At 35.2% G+C, this 18,619-nt stretch overlaps 1 protein-coding gene across 1 annotated transcript in view; it reads left to right on the forward strand.

The window, feature by feature from the left end:
* The window catches only part of CFAP54 (cilia and flagella associated protein 54), a 125,849-nt gene that overhangs the window by 86,101 nt on the left and 21,129 nt on the right, over positions 1 to 18,619 (forward strand). Inside the window, 11 exon segments of the mRNA XM_075720768.1 lie at positions 1,282 to 1,368; positions 2,420 to 2,542; positions 5,378 to 5,431; positions 6,845 to 7,061; positions 7,415 to 7,509; positions 8,816 to 8,985; positions 13,840 to 13,942; positions 15,407 to 15,545; positions 16,515 to 16,672; positions 16,870 to 17,055; positions 18,331 to 18,457. Of these exon segments, the coding sequence (XP_075576883.1) occupies positions 1,282 to 1,368; positions 2,420 to 2,542; positions 5,378 to 5,431; positions 6,845 to 7,061; positions 7,415 to 7,509; positions 8,816 to 8,985; positions 13,840 to 13,942; positions 15,407 to 15,545; positions 16,515 to 16,672; positions 16,870 to 17,055; positions 18,331 to 18,457 (1,459 nt within the window).

Genomic DNA, 18,619 nt, shown 5'->3' on the forward strand with positions numbered 1-18,619 from the left:
AGCGTCTGTCTTACCTCCTGTTGGTGCTTCTTCCCATCCTCCTTTACTGGAGTTCACTTTGTTATTAAGCTTTGTCTAACTGCCCTCACTATGGGAGATCAAGTGAGATCAAGGAGCAGACAGTTACCCAGAGGCAGGGACACTTAATCTGACTGCTTGCTTCACATGGCCATGCACGTTTTTGATTCTTTCTGCACTTGTACTAGCAGAATATAGATCCAGGTCATAGATCGTGGTCAAAGCAATTGCAGTTTCAGCAGGATGAGAGCTTCATTTCCACTGAATACTTAATGTGTGAGAATGTTTTGGATGGTGGGCATTAATCTGATTTGGTGCTTAAATCAAAATGCATCAAGATTCAAGTTTTATCAAAAATAAGACTTCAAAGACTTAATTTTGTTGAACTACTTCAAATATCAGCTGGAAACTGTATGGGTACAATTAAAACATTTGCCTCAAGCATTTGTAATCCAAATTCAGAAGTATTAAGCTACTTTATGAAAACTAAAAGTGCATTTGACAAAAAAGTAACAATGCTGTTAGCATTTTCCAAGCTCGGGGACATTTTAGAGTGAAGAAAAATGTAAAAGCTGGACAGTAATTAAATTTTGGAAGTTCTTTCATTTTCAATAAACAAATACATCTGTTAGGAAAGAATCTGCTTTTTCTGAAATATTATATAATAATAAATGCAGTGTTTGTATACTTTACTAGAACCCAGTTTTAAAATGTTTCTTGTTAGCTGCCCCCACAAAAACTTTCAATTTGAAATGAATGCAAATAGATTTGTGGATAAGCCACATCACCATCCAGTTTATTTTACAATTGGTATTGCTTCACCTAGACAGTTGCAGGACTTAATTGTGTTTATTTTAGAAAGCTTACAGAATTCTATTATTCTGTTACTTCTACCAAAAAAATTATGGCATCAAAATGCAGGCAGTTTTAAAGACACCTTATAGCAACATCTGTCCAGTAGATTTACTCACTAATGGTAGAGTAAAAAAACCACACCTTGAACACAGAGAATAAGTGGGGGAAACTTCACTTTCTACATTGTGAAGCACACATAGGATGGTATAAGGGGTTAGCTGTAGCCAGCTGAAGGATTTTTAACACATTCATCCTTCATACAGCATAAGAAAAGTAGTGGTCATATATGGCAGTGAAAGCAGTACTCCTGTATTATCTATATATTTCTGATATATAACTGCAATGTACATTTCTATAATTGTACCCTTTAAGATATTTATAACTAGATGACCTAATATTTTCCTACAGATTTTACCATTGTTCACATTATACCAATACATTGTTTCTGAGATTTGTAAGGACCCAGCTAAATGTATTGAAGGAAGAATCTTCAAGGTAATCAAACAAACTTTCTTTTTATCACAGCACATTGTATTTCAAATGAACTTTTCATTTCTTTGTTAAATGTAGTTGATTTAATATTTCTTCATATATCACAACTATGAAAAGTAATGCTTTAAAGCTCAGCTGTTGCTTAGTGTTTCTTAGCACAACAGACTGTAGAATAGGACTACTTTCTAAATGTAATTATTATTTATATTCTCCATTTTAGTAGGATGTAGAGTTATACAGTTTTACTGTTAATGTCCTACAGACACTGTTAAGTACTTCCATCATTTCTTTCTACTCTCCATTTAACAAGCATTCTCCTTAAAGATGTGATTGTAAGATTTTCCCTCTTAGATCCAAACTTCTTATGTAGTATTTTGTATCTTGTTCCACCATTCTTTTAAGTGTTTTCTTAAGTGCAAAACATGAATGATTATTTGTTCACAATGTTCACTTCTGGATTTGTTATCAGTATCATGGTGGAACCTGGTTGTCAGACTTCTGGGAACAGACTTCTGTCATTTCACTAATGTTCACTTGTTGGTTTGGTTTGGTTTGGTTGGTTTGTTTGTTTGTTTTTTAATCCCTTGTGGTTTTTTAAAGGAATCTAACTTGTAGTAAGAGTTGAAGTATTATTGGGTTTAGATATTTTCAGGAAATGCTGATACGGGTTAGGGAGAGTAGCTGAGTACTAAGAGACTAAGGTGACTAAAATTTATTGATAAGGGGCTGATCTTGGACTGACACTCAAAGCTCTAGCCAGATTAATTAAGTTCTTTTCCTTTGTCAGGAGCAAGTCTTTGAAGAATATGTTTTTTGGTTTTGGTTTTTTTTTCATTTTTGTTTTTAGAAGTGAAAGACCCATCTTTGAGATTTCACTTATTTACAATAAAATGTAAAAGATTTCTTTCCATTGAAGAACATTCTCTGTTAATGTACTATTCCAGTAGCCAAACCAACTTGAAAATTACCTGATGAATAAATGAATACATTTTATTTTGAGCAAAAACAATAATTGAAAATTATTTAAATCAAAGGCTCTGTTATTTTTTCATAGATTAAAGTACTTACAGATATAGGATTTTTCACAGAGGCCTTTCATGAACTGTCTTTGCTTAACTGTGGAGAGAGAATTCCATGGAAAATACCTGCAGGATACAGAAAAATTGAACAAATGAAGGTAAACACCAGTAAAGTATAACATCAAACTATAACACTCAATTCTCTTCATGAAACTGCACATACTCCACGTCTGCAAGTTATGACACATTCCTGAAAAATTCCTAAATTTCTTTCAATAGGCAGGTCAAATAGTAGGAATTGAATGACATTGATTTCTCCCACTGAACAGCAGGAACAACAATAAATTTTAAAACATACGTGCTTTCTGTTTTACACAGTGAGTAATGCAGATAATACTGTTGAAAAAATAACATGTGATTTCATATGTAGACATAAAAATTATGGATGGAGTTCTTGCTCTATTAATGACAAAGTTCCCGCTGCTCCCTCCAGGAGCAGGGCAGCTGAGGGGCAGGCGGGGCTGCCCCCAGCCCAGGCCTTCGGGCAGCTCTGTGGGGCCGGGGACAGGGCGAGGCTGGGCCGGGACAACAGCCTGCGGGTGGGGGTCAGGATCAGGCCTGCTGAGGAGAGCTGGGCTCAGACACAGCCCCAGGATGGCCACACAGGGCGGTGGGGTCCGGCTGAGGCTGGGGTGGGACCTGGGCCCATGGGTGGGCCCGGTGCGGGGGGCCCGTGGCAGGGCAGGGCTGTGGGGAACTGTGGCGTCGCTGGGGCAGGGGCTGATGGCCCTGAGGGGCTGACATGGGGTCCTGGGCTGTAGGCAGGGTGGGGGGAGCCCCAGGAGGTGCTGGGCAGTAAGAACTGTTGGTGCCCTCAGAGCCTTCACAGTCACACCACCCCAGGTCAATCTCTTTGATTTCCTCCCTACCTAAAGCCAAGTAGTGATCTTACCTTGATCACTAATGTGCTACAAGGTTATGAAGCTGTTAACAATTGACCTGGGCTTCTTTTGTCTTACCTGTGAGCACACCTGTGCAGGCAGATACAGTCCAGAGCTATTGGGCAAGCCTCCCCCATAACAATTACGTAGCCTTTCCTTGTTTTCCAAGCACATAACAAAATAATCTAATGAATTATTCCTGGACAGTTGTAATCAAGGTCTCCCTTATCTGAGTGGTGCTTTTGGGTAGGTGTCACCCCATGACAAAGTATGTCTGCCAGCGCTAGGGAGCTGGACTGAACTTGTGATAGAAGACTAGTGGGACAGGTAGGGACACCCCTTTTGACAACAGCATGGATTTAACTTGATTGTACAGCCACATTCTATACATGCAATAGGATGATATTTCTAATCTGGTGATAATTACAGGCTGGTGTTGCAAGGGGAATTCCTAACCCACCTCCATGACTTCACATTTACTTCCCTTACCCCATGTTGTAGGCAGTGAAGCTCACACTGCAGAGCAAATTTAGTTTAATGAGCTGATTTGAAGGGAAATTTCCCTGCTCTCCCCTCCCCAAACCCTGAGAGGGATCTTCCAGTTGACCCATGGCCTGACTGTCCTTACCCAACAACCTCACAATGGCTATAATCAGCACAGAGCAGCAGTATCATCTTTGGCAATAGCCAACAAATCAATGTCTAAGCTAATTAATAAGGGAATAATTACAATTACATTTATGATAGGATGTCAAATGTTTACATTTAAAAAAACAGAAATATGGACACCTGCAGTGCTATTAGGTTTTAAATGAAGCCTGTACTTAATAAAAAGTAAAATTAAAATATTTATCAAATAAGGTGACCTTTTTAATTTGCCAATGACACTTTCATAGTAACTGCATGGGAAGATAAGAAACTGAAATCTAGTGATTTTCCTCAGAGCACAAATTACATTACATTCTCACTAGGCTGAGCCATAAGGACTTAACCAGCATCCTCACTGGAGCTGGTTCTGCAAAGCTTCCCTGTTCATGGCTACAGTAAGGAATGCATTTACTCCTTACTGATGCTAATCAGGTTAAAATGCATCTTTAAGTCCTTTCCTTAATTTGTATATTGTCTGAAGAGCTCACAGAGCTAGGATGAGGTCTGGTTGATTTGCGACTTGTATTTTTCTAATTCGGTTCACAGGTGAGTGTTCAGGTGAACAGCACACAAGAGTCAGCATTAGGTCTCTGGTTAGGGTGTGATGCATGTAGAAGCTAAGTTCTTACCGGACTCTTGCACAGCTCTCGGAATAAGAAGGACCCCTGTTCCAGGGAATTACAGAGATGACAGAGGGCTACATCTGGAGTATAGAGTTAATAAAAGAGTTAATAAAAACCACATAGAACCCAAGTGACAGTTGTGTGTACAGCTCTCAGTTATGACAAAGCCTGGAAATAATCTTTACCTCTCCCTTTTCCTTCCCCTCAGTAGACTGATTTGCCTCCTGGTGAAAAGGTAAAGGGTTTTTGAGCAAGGACTAGAATTAGGGTTAGGGTTCAGAAAATTAAAGCACATATAAGCAAAGAAATAATTGGTTTTAGAGCCCTCAAGGAGGCTGAGATCTCAAGTTCATTGTGACCTGTAGCTCTTGTTTTCATTCCATTCACAGATCTGTGCTCTGATGAATAGCAGAGGAGGCATGTGCTAAGTCCAGAGTTAGGCTGGGATTCAGAAATGTAAAGAACATAAAGACAATTGATGGTTGGTGTCTGTAGAGCTCCTAAAATTTGGAAAAGAATTTTTGTTGGTTTATGCCTTTTTGTCCCCTTGCTTCATGTTGAAGAATCCTGGTGAATGGCATAGGAGGTGAAGGGATAGTTCTGGGTCTCGGGTTATGGTTCAGAAATGTAAAGCCCATAGAAGCCAATTAATTGTTGATATTTTCAGAGCCCTCAAAGTATAGTTAGAAATGCACTACACTTGTCCACTGCTCTGCTAACTCACTTATTTTATATTCATACTGTAACATATTGCTTATTTTTGGTTTTGTCCATTTTACAGGCCTTACGGAAATTTGACTCCTCAAAATCTCTCCTGACTGTTACAAATTTACAGGTAAAAAAATCTGAAAGTGGTAAAAATTTTATGCTAGACATGGATATTTATTTCTCTGGCATCAGTTAGAGACTATTTGGTTCAGAAAACATACTTTTTATTAGTAAAAACCAGTAAATAGAAAACATATTCTCCTCAACAGTTTACCATTTCCCAAATTTTAAATTTTATGGCTGACCTCTCAAGGGAGAGGCAAGTACCATTATCACCATTTTTCAGATGGGATACCTGATATGTACATATCTGTGACTTGTCTGTGCAAAGCATAGTAGAACTATTCGGGTTTTGTCATGATACATAGGATCTGGTGTTTATCCTGCTAAAATACCAAGAACATCAGTCATCTAGCCTTGTAATTTCTATCAGTCAGACCTGTCTTCATAGATTTGTCCTAATTCAGATTGGGGTTGAAGTCCATTTCTGGAGGAAAAAAAAAAAGAAAGGTGAATCTATAAACCAGGTAATGAACAGTCATTTCTCATTTTAATTAAAATCACATGTTCATCAATGACGTCTTTTTTTGTTTTTCAGTTTTAATCATTTTCTTTCATTTGCTTTGTCACAGATCCATTGAGCCAGTAAGGGTAAATGTTAGCAGAATGTGGAAAAGAAGCTGTACCGTAAAAACAAACTGATAAAGTAGAAAACCCCCACTTTTTTCCTCCACTTTTCTCTCTTTTGTTTACAGTAAGCTTGTGTGTCTCCTACAACAGTCGATATTAGAAGACAGAAATGAGATGTCTACCTTGACAGCTTTTGATCTCACTAGTTTCAGATTTATTTTGAAGTTGTGTTTTATCTTGAGCTTTTGATTTGAACAATTCATGGTCTATATGGGGCACTTATTGGTCTCCTTATGATTTTGCAAAGCTGTGTAGACTTTCAGCTTCTAAATTTATTAATCTAAAGTGAGAATATTAAACTCAGGATAAAACAAGGATGCTATAACAAATAACAAAAAGATTCTATGAAATACACTAGAATGGTCTGATACAAGAATTTTTTTCCTAGCTTAATCTTTCTAGTTAGGGCGAATTGTAACAAGAGACTTTCCTCCGAGTTGAGATTTTTGAACTACAGATTTACCTACATACTTTTTGTGACCACCTTAGCTCAAAAAGTGCTATGGACAATGCAGAAAACTAGAACTCGCACAGAGTAATACCTATAACTTCATAGATGCACCTTCTGCTGGAAAACTGATCACTGAGGCTGTAGCAAGTGCTACTAAGGGGTGAATTAAGTTTGGAAAGGAAAACAGCAACTCATCCATAATGGCTAAGAGCATATTACTAATGTTATTCATGTTAATTGTTGATAAATGTCATTATTAATACAAGCAGAATATGCCTTGAACAAGAAAAATGTAAAATATGTCATTTCAAATAGTCCCAATTGTTAACTTTCTTGTAGGTACTGGAAGACCTATTTAATTGGAGTCTGTCTTTAACAATGATGCCACTGTGCAAGCAACAAATTATGAATAAATTAACCTTAGCCAAAATGCATTTAATCATTTGCCTTTCTGCCACAATAAATAATATACCTGAAAAAGTGGAAAAACACGTCTATTCTGTTGAGAACAACAGCTTGAAGGAGCCAAGCAGAATTACAGCATCAAACGTAAAAGGTAATTATAAGGATGGTGGAAAAGTGCATTTGTTCTGCAACTTTTTTCAAGCATAGTTTTTCCGCTTTTACCTGCATATGCATTAACGTGTCATATAATAAACAATATTCATATTAAATGTTGCTGGAAAAATTGGTTATTATTGAATTAATAAGCATTAAGATTTTTCAAGTTTTTTTTAGCTAATATCTCTAATATTATTAGAAGTGTATTCCATTCTTCCTCACTTATTTTGATATTGAAAGTCCCAATTATAAATAAAGAAAAAGAGGGTATAATCTTCAAATTACTGAGAATGAATGCTTTGGTTCTGCATCTGTTATCTGAAATTTCATCTGAAATGTATTTGACAGCTGATGCTGATAAGAATTCAAGACAACAGGAACAAAGAGGCACAATGGTGCAGCTCGTTGACTGTAAAGATGAATTAAATATGGCCATGCTGAAGGTAATTCTGTTTTTTAGGAAAAAAGGCTTAAGAAACTGCAGATTGTTCCAAAAACATTGCTAATGCTTTCAATGTAGCAGAAATTATGATGGGAGGATGGTATGAATAAGGGGACTAGAAATTTCTATTTCTAATCTGACTAGCCATGCATGAAGTCCTGGTGGTTTGGTGCAGTTTTTCTAGTCTAGTCTAGTCTAGTCTAGTCTAGTTCTAGTCTAGTCTAGGTCTAGTTCATGCTGTATAAATGCCCATGGGAAATATCATCACAGTCAGCTCTCAGTATGACCGTTTCAGCAACAAGGGTAAAGACTGAATGGGATTTCAAGGATAAAATCATCTCCTTTCAGAGAGTGGCACCTGTAGAACATGTCAGAGACTCTTTGATGAGGCAGTACGCTCTACAAATAAATGGAAAACCATTCTCTACCATATGTGAAATGCCTCAAATTTTTCATGTTCCTCTTTCTGATACTTTATTTTGGAGAAAACATACCACAGCTTATTAGCTTCTTTGTTCAAAGTGGTTTTGTTTGTTTGGTTGGTTTTGGTTTTAGTTTTTGTTTGTTTTGTTTAATTGTAAACTTCATGCTTGGGAGTTTCACATCACAAAAAGACCAAAACTGAGCGCTGACATATTCTTCTTTCATAGGGGTCTTCCACTTTGGAAGTATCTACTTTTGGCCATAGTTACAAACAGTAATGTACAAAATACGTCTGGTGAAATGGAGGATGATTTTGTATGGCAATTGGTATATGCTGTGCACTAGAAACTTGAAAGTTGTGGTATAGCTTGAAAGTAACTTGAAAACAGCATCTTGAAAATTACTAAAATAGAAATGTTAAATTAATTTGTATAGGGCTTATTTAAGAGACATAATACATTTCTTACCCTTCTGATTTTTCTTTAACCATTCTATTCTTTTGGGGTTTTTTAATATTGTATTTTGTTGTTTAAAATTACTAAGCATAGTAAGAAGTATAGTATAAAATTATCAAGTATAGCTAGCTATAAGATAAAGATAAGACTGAAAAATTATTGAGTAATATTGCTAAGTCATAAAATATGTAGTTAAGCATAAATTGCAATAGTACAGACACAGTTCAGATGTTGCTACTTTGAACACATTGAATCTGTAAACCTGAAAAAAGCAAAATTATCCCCCCTTCTATTTATAAAAAAGACATACTGTATTCAAATTGATTTGTTTTAGGGTACAGTGATTGTAAGCTATAACAGAATAAAATACTTTTAAAGAAATTTTTTATTTCATTATTTTTTGAAATCATGCAATGCTGTGTTCTCTAGGGGATTTTATTGGCAGAAGCTGAAGAAAGTCTTAGCCTTCTTGCACAGAACTTACAGGACAAATATGACGGGGAGATATCTCGGTGTTCTGCTGAAGATTTAGAAGCTCTTATTGAGGCCAAAATTCAGCTTGCTGCTATTTCTCAGCAAAGGCATCAAGCAGCTTTCAGGTAAGTAATGTTATGAACAACCTTATGTTGCACAGCCTTGACTAGAGCAGATTAAAAAAAAAAAAAATTGAGCAATTTTTTCTTTGAATCCTTTACATCTACATTAATATTCTAAATCTTAGTAACCAGCCATAACAACCCCACTAGTATATCTACAAACGTAAGTTACACTGGCATTTCATTTTTTATTATTGCTTTATTTTACTTTTTAAAAGATCATTAGTTATTGGCCTATGATTTCTCTGTGAGGTGTTTTTGTGATACAGTGTTATACAAAATCAAAGAAAAAGCTGCAATGTTCACTGCTTTTGTTAAAGTAAGTCTGGATATGTTAGGTCATGTGGTTTTTTTAATTTTAAAGTGTACAGCAGAGCACTAATGTTATCTCTGAACCACTGAATTCTACTTTGTTCTAGAATGCCCTCTGTTACTATCCTAAAAGAACATTTCCTCTTGGCGTACTTATTGCTGTCAAATCAAAATGTTAAAATAATATTTTTATATTAATTTGATTTAAAAGCATTGATGTAATCTTTAACATATTCGAATAGATTTTAGCAGGAATTAATTATATTGTTAGTGATAGTGTGTAAAATACTGTTGTATTTACATGATCTGCCAGATATTTTCTCCAAATTATAATTTCCAAAATCTGTGATTTTTTTGAGGTTCTGATTTCTTTTGGAGAACTTAATGAAATTACAATTTTGCTGTTCTTTGAATATATGGGGCAAACAGAAATATATTAACTCTGTAGGTGTTAAATTCTGAACCTTGTTTTGATCTTTCAGCTAGAAGGATTATTCTGTTTAACATGCCTGTAATTTTAAATTCATTTGTATAAGAAGGATAATAGTTTAACAATACATCATTTTTATTAGTGTCAAGCTCTTTTTATCTAATTTTTTATTAGGTTGAAAAATCTTTGAGGGTATAAATTGTTAACTAGAGTTGCAGTATATAGAGGTGTAGCACTGTCACTTGCCAGACTATATTGAGATTAGGTAGAATGTAATCAGTATTTGCAACTTTTCTTAGGTCTAATCTGACTAAACACACCAAAATTATTACACTAAATCTTACGTTACAGTAAGCACCAAGCAAAAGGCAAAATTAAATTTTTCTTGATTGTTGGAATACTGAAGATTGCTGTAACACTCTTAGTGATGAAGTAGTAGGTGATTCAGCTGGTCAACAGATAAAGCAGTCTCAATTTTTTTTTTTTTTACCCAATTAACAAAAAAGAAATATTTTCCTCTATGTCAAAAGCAAACTATCTTCCTTCTCCCACCTGTCTTAAGTGAATAAGCAAACCTCCAAATTAGATAGCCTTTAAACAGCAGAATTCCTTTTTAGCTGCTATGTTACAGCAATAAAAAAATAAATTAACAAGGGCAGGAGCTTCACAGTGCTGTACTGAAGTCAAAACAGTAAAGGTACTGCAGCATGGTCCTTCACCCAGGTTTTGTTTATGTTATTTTAAAAGATAGAAGTTTCCCAAAAGTTCAGATATTAGGAATGTAATAATTTAGTGGTAAAGTCATTAGTGAAGATGTGAAGTAAGGACTCATAGGCTATTTGTGGACATTTCTCATAATTAAATATTAATCTATTTCAGTGCCTTTTGAATTAGATTAATTTACCATAAATTTGTCAAAGAGAAAACAACAAATCACTGGACAGTGACCTCATTGTGCTTTTGAGTGCCATGTGGATTTTATAAAATTATCATATTAGTATCTAAGGACCAGTACGCAGACTTATGAAATATCCTGTGCATAAATCCGGTTTAGCTGGATCCTAGGCTTGGTAAAATCTGTATTAGTAGAGTTCTGACCCAAACTTTCCCACCCTGCTAAACTGGTTCCAGTATGCAAGGCATTTTCAGTGCAGGACCCTTCTTTTTGACATGCAGTTATATCCTGGAGTGTAGTTTCTCTCTTGGCTTATAATTTCTCTCAGAAACTTTTTTAGAGTATCAAGGGTTCCACTAGATGTCAAGCATTTTATGGATCATTTTTTGGGACTCAAATTTTTCATGGGTATTTAATGGGCCCTATGTATTGAGAGTGGTCACATAGCAGGAAAAAAAAACCACCCCACCAACAAACAAAGCAAGGGTTTGGGTTTTTTTAACCTATTTTACAATTTTATTGCACTGCCATCCATGGAAACTGCTGATATATCTGCCTCAGATACAAATGAAACATTCCTTCAGACAGCTGAATGTTTCCCACCTGCCAGCCTAGAAATCAAACTTTGCATGATATTACAGAAATTCATCATTTTTTTCCTTTGGCGAAGTGACTTAGTGGTGAAATTGTTATAGTCAGCTGTACTTTCCTATTTTGATCATCTTGTCACTTTCTGATTCAGCTGATAAAAGGATGTGTATTTTGTCAAGGGAAATATATAGACACATCACTCTTGTTGACAGCAGAAGAGGGTCACAAAAATTTCATCAAGGGAAGCTTCTACATTACAGCCTCTGTCTTGCAAAAAATTTATGCCTCAGAATAAGTTTATGTATAGGACTAATTCCATTGATCTCAAGGACAGTATTTACATGGTGTCCTCCCTAAGTATGTGAGGTTTCTAATTACCCAAATATGTGCTTGTCTGCTTATGTGAATACATTGCTGCTTAAAACAATACATATATGAACCTTTGGGCTTGTGGTCTACATTTTACTCATGAAATTTATATGTAAGCATGTAGGTAAAAATGGCCTCATTTTCAGAATTGCTAAATGTTGACAACAGCAGTTAACTGGAGGCAGTGGTGCTCAGGAAGTTAGGTTAATATTCCTTAAAAGCCTGTATATACTCTTGGGTGCTGCACCTTCTCCAACTTGAGAAATGTTAGCCATAGCATCTCAAACAATGTTTTGAAAAATGTCACGTTTTCCTGTAATTTTAACTTTGATGCCTGGTTTCAGGGGAAAACTCTTCTTAATAAAAAAAAAGAAAAGCAGTTGGGATATTTCATTGCATTATCCCTACTGTCTCTTTTGCTTTTATAAGCAAATTCTGTTTCCTGTTTTCCATTGTTAGAGAGAAGGTTATCATCAAATTCAGCACTGATTTATTCTGGTTTCATTTTGTTGAATAAAACTGAGGTAAAGGGATGATGAAGGAGATTCATAAGGATTGAATTCTGAGAGCTGAAAGGCAAGATATTAACAGTTTTGGTTCTCATTGTTACTTCGGGGTCTATTTGTGCTGAACTGGTGTAATCAATCCAGTTCTGCACCACAAAAACAGCAAGCAGGATAGAATCAGAAATGACAGGAAGACTTTTAACTACCCTCTTATCTCTGGAGTTTATCCATCCTGTGGTTAGATACAAGTTGGCAGAATAATGTGAGTAATTTCAGAGTACTGCTGCTCTTGTTCTGACTTCTTTGTGCATGAATCGGGAACTTTGCCTTTACAACAATTAATCTAGAACTTTTCAAAAGCAGTAAATTCACACAGAGCCTGAATCTCTCTTGCATTAAAAGCTCTTTACAGTGTTCTGGAAGTGTAAAAAGGACTTAAGGTGTTCATAAATTTTTTTTTTTTTTGCTTCATAGCAGCCAGTCTCTATGTAAACAGTCTCTCTATGTAAAAAGACAGCATAGATGAGAATTTTGGTTATACATTTTTAATAATTAACTTGCTGAAAAACCTTTAAGAGGTGAGCTAGGGATACCTTCAGGTACTTTTGCATCATGAGGAAAATATGTTTCAGTGGGTAGAGAATAAGTAGAATTGTGGGGGCGGGGGGAAAAACCCAACCCCAAAAATGTTTTAGAGAAGAGGTGGGAAAGTAGAGATTTACAGATGTAGGGGAAAACATACAATTAGAGATGGACAACTAATACCATGAGACATTGGTTTGGGCAGTTCTCAAAATAGTTTGAGTAGCATGTTCTTTGGGCAACAATCCTGTTGTAAAAAAGATCTTCTCACTATGTTGGTTTTGCAAGTGTCTTCATATCATGAAAACTATAGTATTCACAAAGTCTACTGTTACAGATACGCACTTCTACAGATGTCACGAAAACTGAACAGTGTATCTGAAAGCTCTAAAAAGACAGCATAAAAAGGAAAAAACCCTAGTAGTTAATATTTTAAGAAACCTGACAATATTTTGGGATTCCTACTAACAATTTTTTGAAATGTGGGGTTGAATGCTGTACCAGTCCTAATAGTGTCTGTGCCTTTCTAGATGCTGTTTGGAGTGAGCACCAGAAAAGGATTTATGATTTGGGTGGAGGCAGCAGACTCAAAGTCATGTGATTGCTTATGAGGTTTTGCCAGGATGGCACCTGGCTCAATTTTTGGTTGATGGTGTTTACTAAGATCCTGTGAGCATTTGGTCATGTGAATTCAACAGAAGGAGTAACATATGGTCTGGAAAAGCTTTAAGGAGGAAGGTGTTTTCTTACCTCCCTAGTTGTGGATGAGATACAGAACTCTCCTAATGTATTTTGTCATTTTCAGTATTTTTACATCTTCTAATTTCTAAAAGCCCAGCCCTGAAGACAGATATGTGTAACTGAAAGTTATAGTGGAGTTCTGTTTTGACTGCTCCAACAGAATATGATATATCTTGGCTTATCCATTATTATCAGGTTATGTCTGTTATTGGCAAAACCTTTTCTCTTACTGCCATTTTCTCACTTTCATACTGCAGTGCCAACAGATTCAGAATATACTCTGAGTGCAATTTTTTTGTCCTACTGAAGCAAAAATTGATAACTGCTGATAGACATCTCTGATATAGTCAGAAATGAAGTATCTATTATCATAAAAGCATAAAATGGCTAATACAATTATTATTTTTTAATAATATTGTTCTGTATCACAGTGTTGCTTTGGTGTTCTCTGCAATTCGACTTCTCCAAGATGCAAAAATTTTTAGGATGGAAGTGACACATTTTCAAGAAGAAAAGGATGAAAGGGAGTGTTCGGTATGTGTGGATATTTGTTTTAAACTATTTATTTAAACTATTGTGTCTTAGTACCTGAAGTCTTGTATTAAGTGTTGAGTGATTTTCAGAATACTAGAACATAGCAGTCATCTGTATTACGCGGTTAGCATTCACCTGGGGAGAAAATGATGTATGACATGCTTCGGTTACCTGCTTGCCTATAGTATATTTAATATGTCTATAATCATCATTTTAATTTGTATGTGGTTAGGAATTACGGTTTTTGTTTGTATACTCTCAAATGCCAGCATTGAAAATCTCCTGTTGTTTAAAAACACCCAAATAGAAAGTGGAAAAAATAGCTATCAGGTGAAAATCTTGTATTATTCAGTTAGGGTATTTTAGGTTTTTTGATTGAAAACCTACTTCAGAGTATCCTCTTTCAAACAGCCAAACAGACCAGTTCACATCATTGCTGTGTTCCAAATTTAGCAAGATTTCATCTGACTTCTGTTGTCTAACACATAGGGATACTGACCTATACTTTGGAAAGCCAATGTACAAAACCTACCGGTAATACACCGCACAGTCACTCTCGAGTGCACAGTAAGTCAAACTGACTCACATGCACAGACCAGTTGAGCAGTGAGGCCAGATTTTGTACGTGCATAATGAGACTGGACTTTCTTGCATGCAGTGCATTCTCTGTCTGTGTTGCGTATCAGGGTCTTCTGTCTTTCTGCACTCGCTCCTACACTTTCTTAGGACTGTCCTGTAACCAGTAACTGAGTTATGGCTACTTTTTTTCCTCATTTGCATCAATGCAAGTCATTCATGATGATTTTTTGTATAAGTAAAACACAGGCGGTGCAGTGTCCATTCATTGCTTGCTGGAACAAATCTTTAGAATATGGACTGTAGAATTTTAGTAATAGAAAGACTGTTTCTAATATGTGAAGATGGCACAGGGAGTTGAGCTGAGAATTCTCCCAAACACTTCCAGTACTATATTACATTAATATTTGTTTCTAATCACCAGAAACACTAAAAACTAGAAATCAAAAATTAAAAATTTCTTTCTAATTACTAGTGAGGTACCAGAACTTGATATTGATCCTGCTCTACAGTTAGACTGTGATATGCCTTAGAGTTTTGTGTAATGGTCCTGTTTGAGAGGAATAAAGTCCAAAGTGTTAGAATTATTCTTCATGGCACATACAGTATATGGATATATTTATGGACTCTTCCATAAAAGGTGGTTTAATTTCCATTTGTTACAATTCGGTTTTTTAATAGATTAAAAGTTAAATAATAAATGGAATCCTGTTATTAAAAAATTATGTGTCTACCCTTCACATAAACTTCTGGTTATAATTATGTTATTATTTGTAATATATTTGTATTAATTTGATTTATTTTGGACTGATGCTGCCCTGTTGCTTTGTTTGTAGTAAAGTAGTTGACTCTGAAAGTAACATTTCTCTTGCTTTTGGAAATTATTAGGATGCTTATGTTGAAGATGTTCGACTGCCTCACAGTATAACAGCACAAGAGCATATGAGCATACATCTATGGCTAAGATGCCGTACAATGTTAGTGACTGCACTAGTAACACAGATACATGGCGTTGGTGATATGGAAGGTATTAGCCTTTTTTGGTTTAGAATCTTGGAGTATAATGGGCAAGTAAGCCTATTCAGACACAATTCCTATTCATAAATAAAAAATATTAACATTAATTCTGGGACTGTATTATCACTGAGCAATTATTTGTATTAAATTCATCCAATGCAAAAAAGAAAATATATTTCTGAGTACAATCTCTCCCTAGAGCATGTAAACACAAAGCATTATATTAATGTTCATTTAATGATCATTATCTTTTGATAAATCACTTGTGGGTGAAAATGTTTCAAATGTTCTAGTGTAATTAAGTTAAATAAGTATGCTTGTGTTAAAAAAACACTGTTGCTACATACTTCTAGTTTTAAAAGTCTCAGAAGTTTTTTTTCACTTGTTATATCTCCAGTAAATGAAATGTTCCTATATATCTCCAGATTCTTTTTTTTAGAAGAATTTAAGTGAGATACTGCAAAATACATTTCTTGCAGTTTGATTATGAATAAAATGCTTTTCATTCCTTAGTTCTATGAACTTAGTATAAACTCTGATACTCACTTAAGTATCAAAATCACAGTCAAGGTCTGTAGCCAAACTCTTATTTAATCTCTTCTGGATAATTCCCATGAATGCTGTTACTGTTTTGGAATGATAACTAAGATCAGACTTTTGAATATGTAGAATATGTTTTATGGGTGAGAATGACATCTGGTGTACAAAATCTAATTATTTATGCTGGTGGCTTACATACAAAGAATGTATTTGGATGAACTTAAACCAAGTGCAGTGTAAAAACTAAGTGGTTTTTCTTTCTTTGGCAAGAAGAAATTTTGCAAGTTTGGCACAGAACCGATGAAATGGTAAATGTGGAATCTATAATGTCAGATTTTCTGTAACTTTTTAGTGTGGAAGTGACTTCTTAAGAATGGTAGAAGATACCGTAAAGTCTTTTCTATTGTATTTTCACTATTCATATATTCTCTTCTTTTAGAAAATGATGTGGCTGAACGCAGAAGTGTGATAAAAGAAGTAATACTAGAGGCAGAAGCCTTTGGTGATATTGAGACTCAGGCTGAAATGATGGTGCAAGCTGCTATTCTTGACCTGCAAGAAAAACGTCCCGTGGCAGGCATTAAACTTCTTTTGCAGGTTTGAGCACAAAGGAGAAACTGTTCACTTTTCTTTGCTGCATTTTTCATGTAGTCAGAACAGCTGATGCCAGCATTAAATAAGCTTGAAATAGTGCCTCTAAAATAGATTTTTTTTTTCACTTTGTGTGATTTGTCCTCATAAATAGACAGCAAAAGTAGTAACTGCTTTGGTTTATGTTGTCTATGTCCAAACAGAACATCATCAGTTTACTCCAAGAGGATACATTTATTTCCCCTCCAACGTCTTTGACTCTCGTGAAAAGTATGCTTCTGCTGGCAGACATACTAACACTGCAAACAGTAGAGGATACAGAACATTGTTCTTCGACAGTGGAACCATTAGACTTACTAATTTTGTCACATGAGCTTACCATTAAAGCAGTGAGTATATGTTGATGATTTACACAGCATTTGCAAATCCTTCCAACAATCTTAATTATCTATTCTGGAAGCTATTTTAACAATTTATTAAAAAGGGCTATTCCTATTAACTAATCACTTCAGTTTTCCCTAGATTACATAGTGTAAAGAAGTAATTAATCTTACCAAACTTATTTATGCATACTCATCATGCATATTCATGTATGTAGTCTGGTATTTTCATACAATTTAAAAATACTGAATACTTGCAAAATGTACATTCATTTGTGAAAACTGAAATAGGTAGTTTGACTTTTAAAGAGATGCAGAACACTCACTTTTCCCATTTGAACTGAGAGAGATGTTCATACTCAGCACCTCAGGGAGGATGTACATCTCATAAAATTCCTAACTCTTGAGCATCCAAGTTTAAGAATTCATCTTTTTATCTTAGAATAATCTGAATTAGAAAATATATATAAAATAGCATATTGTTTATGATGTTTTAGATTGACAGATCATTAAAATCAGTATGAAGAAATAATTTCCAGGTAAAAATTTAAATAGGCAATTAAAAAAAAAATCTGAAGACATGAAAGCTGTGAGAGAAATGTATAGTAATAAACCATTTACCTATTTTGTGATCCAAAAATAGATATACACTTCTGCAGTCTCTACCCATTCTTGATACAGTTTCTAAAGAAAAGCTTTTGGATCAAATTCTTTCCTCATATTCCTAATATAGAAGTTTAATCCATTGAACTATTTGTTCCCCCAAGTAATAAAGAATCATATAAATCATTTCAGACTCAGACTTCCACTTGTGAGACTTGCTAGACTTCAAGAGACTTAACAGTTTACAGCATGTCCCCATCGCCTTATTTCCATGAATGAAAAGTTTGACTGGTCCGTACATGTTATTTTCTTTTTCTTTTCTGGCCTTTGTTGGATGTCAGATTTCTTTGTAGAAATGACAGTTTCGTTCTAGGGCTCGGGTTACTTGGGACATCTATTTGTTAAAGAGTGATTTGAGGAAGTTTGCTTTTAGAAACCAGAGCTTAACATTAATAAATTTGATCGAGAGTTCATTGAAATTGTTCATTTGCTACCAAACTCCTCTGCAAAGAAGACAATCACAAACTGAAGTAAAGGAGTTTGGGAGTATCAAGCCCTTTTCTAGCACTTTTACAAGACACATTTGAGTTCCAGGGTTTTGCAATACCTAACTTACCTTTTCAAACTACTATTTAATTTGCTGTCTGCAACTTGATTTTACAAAGCACACTCTTTTCATAGATTTTTGTTTGTGGACAACCCATTGAATGGCACACAGAAGACAGTACCTTGACTTTCCTGGTCCTACCTACAAAAAATATCTACTTGCCACATATCAACTTGCTAGCCCAAGTCAAAATGAGAATCGGTAAGAAAAATTATTATTTTTAATTTTTCGTTCATTTTCATTCATATTTTATGCAACAGCAGACAAACTGATGCATCAAAAGAGAACGTAGTAAATCAATTGTTTTCATATGCAAATAAAATATTCTGAAAACCAACAGTAGATGCCTGTTTGGCTCCATGC

The sequence above is a fragment of the Pelecanus crispus genome, chromosome 1 (genome assembly GCF_030463565.1).
Source record: "Pelecanus crispus isolate bPelCri1 chromosome 1, bPelCri1.pri, whole genome shotgun sequence".
NCBI lineage: Eukaryota > Metazoa > Chordata > Aves > Pelecaniformes > Pelecanidae > Pelecanus > Pelecanus crispus.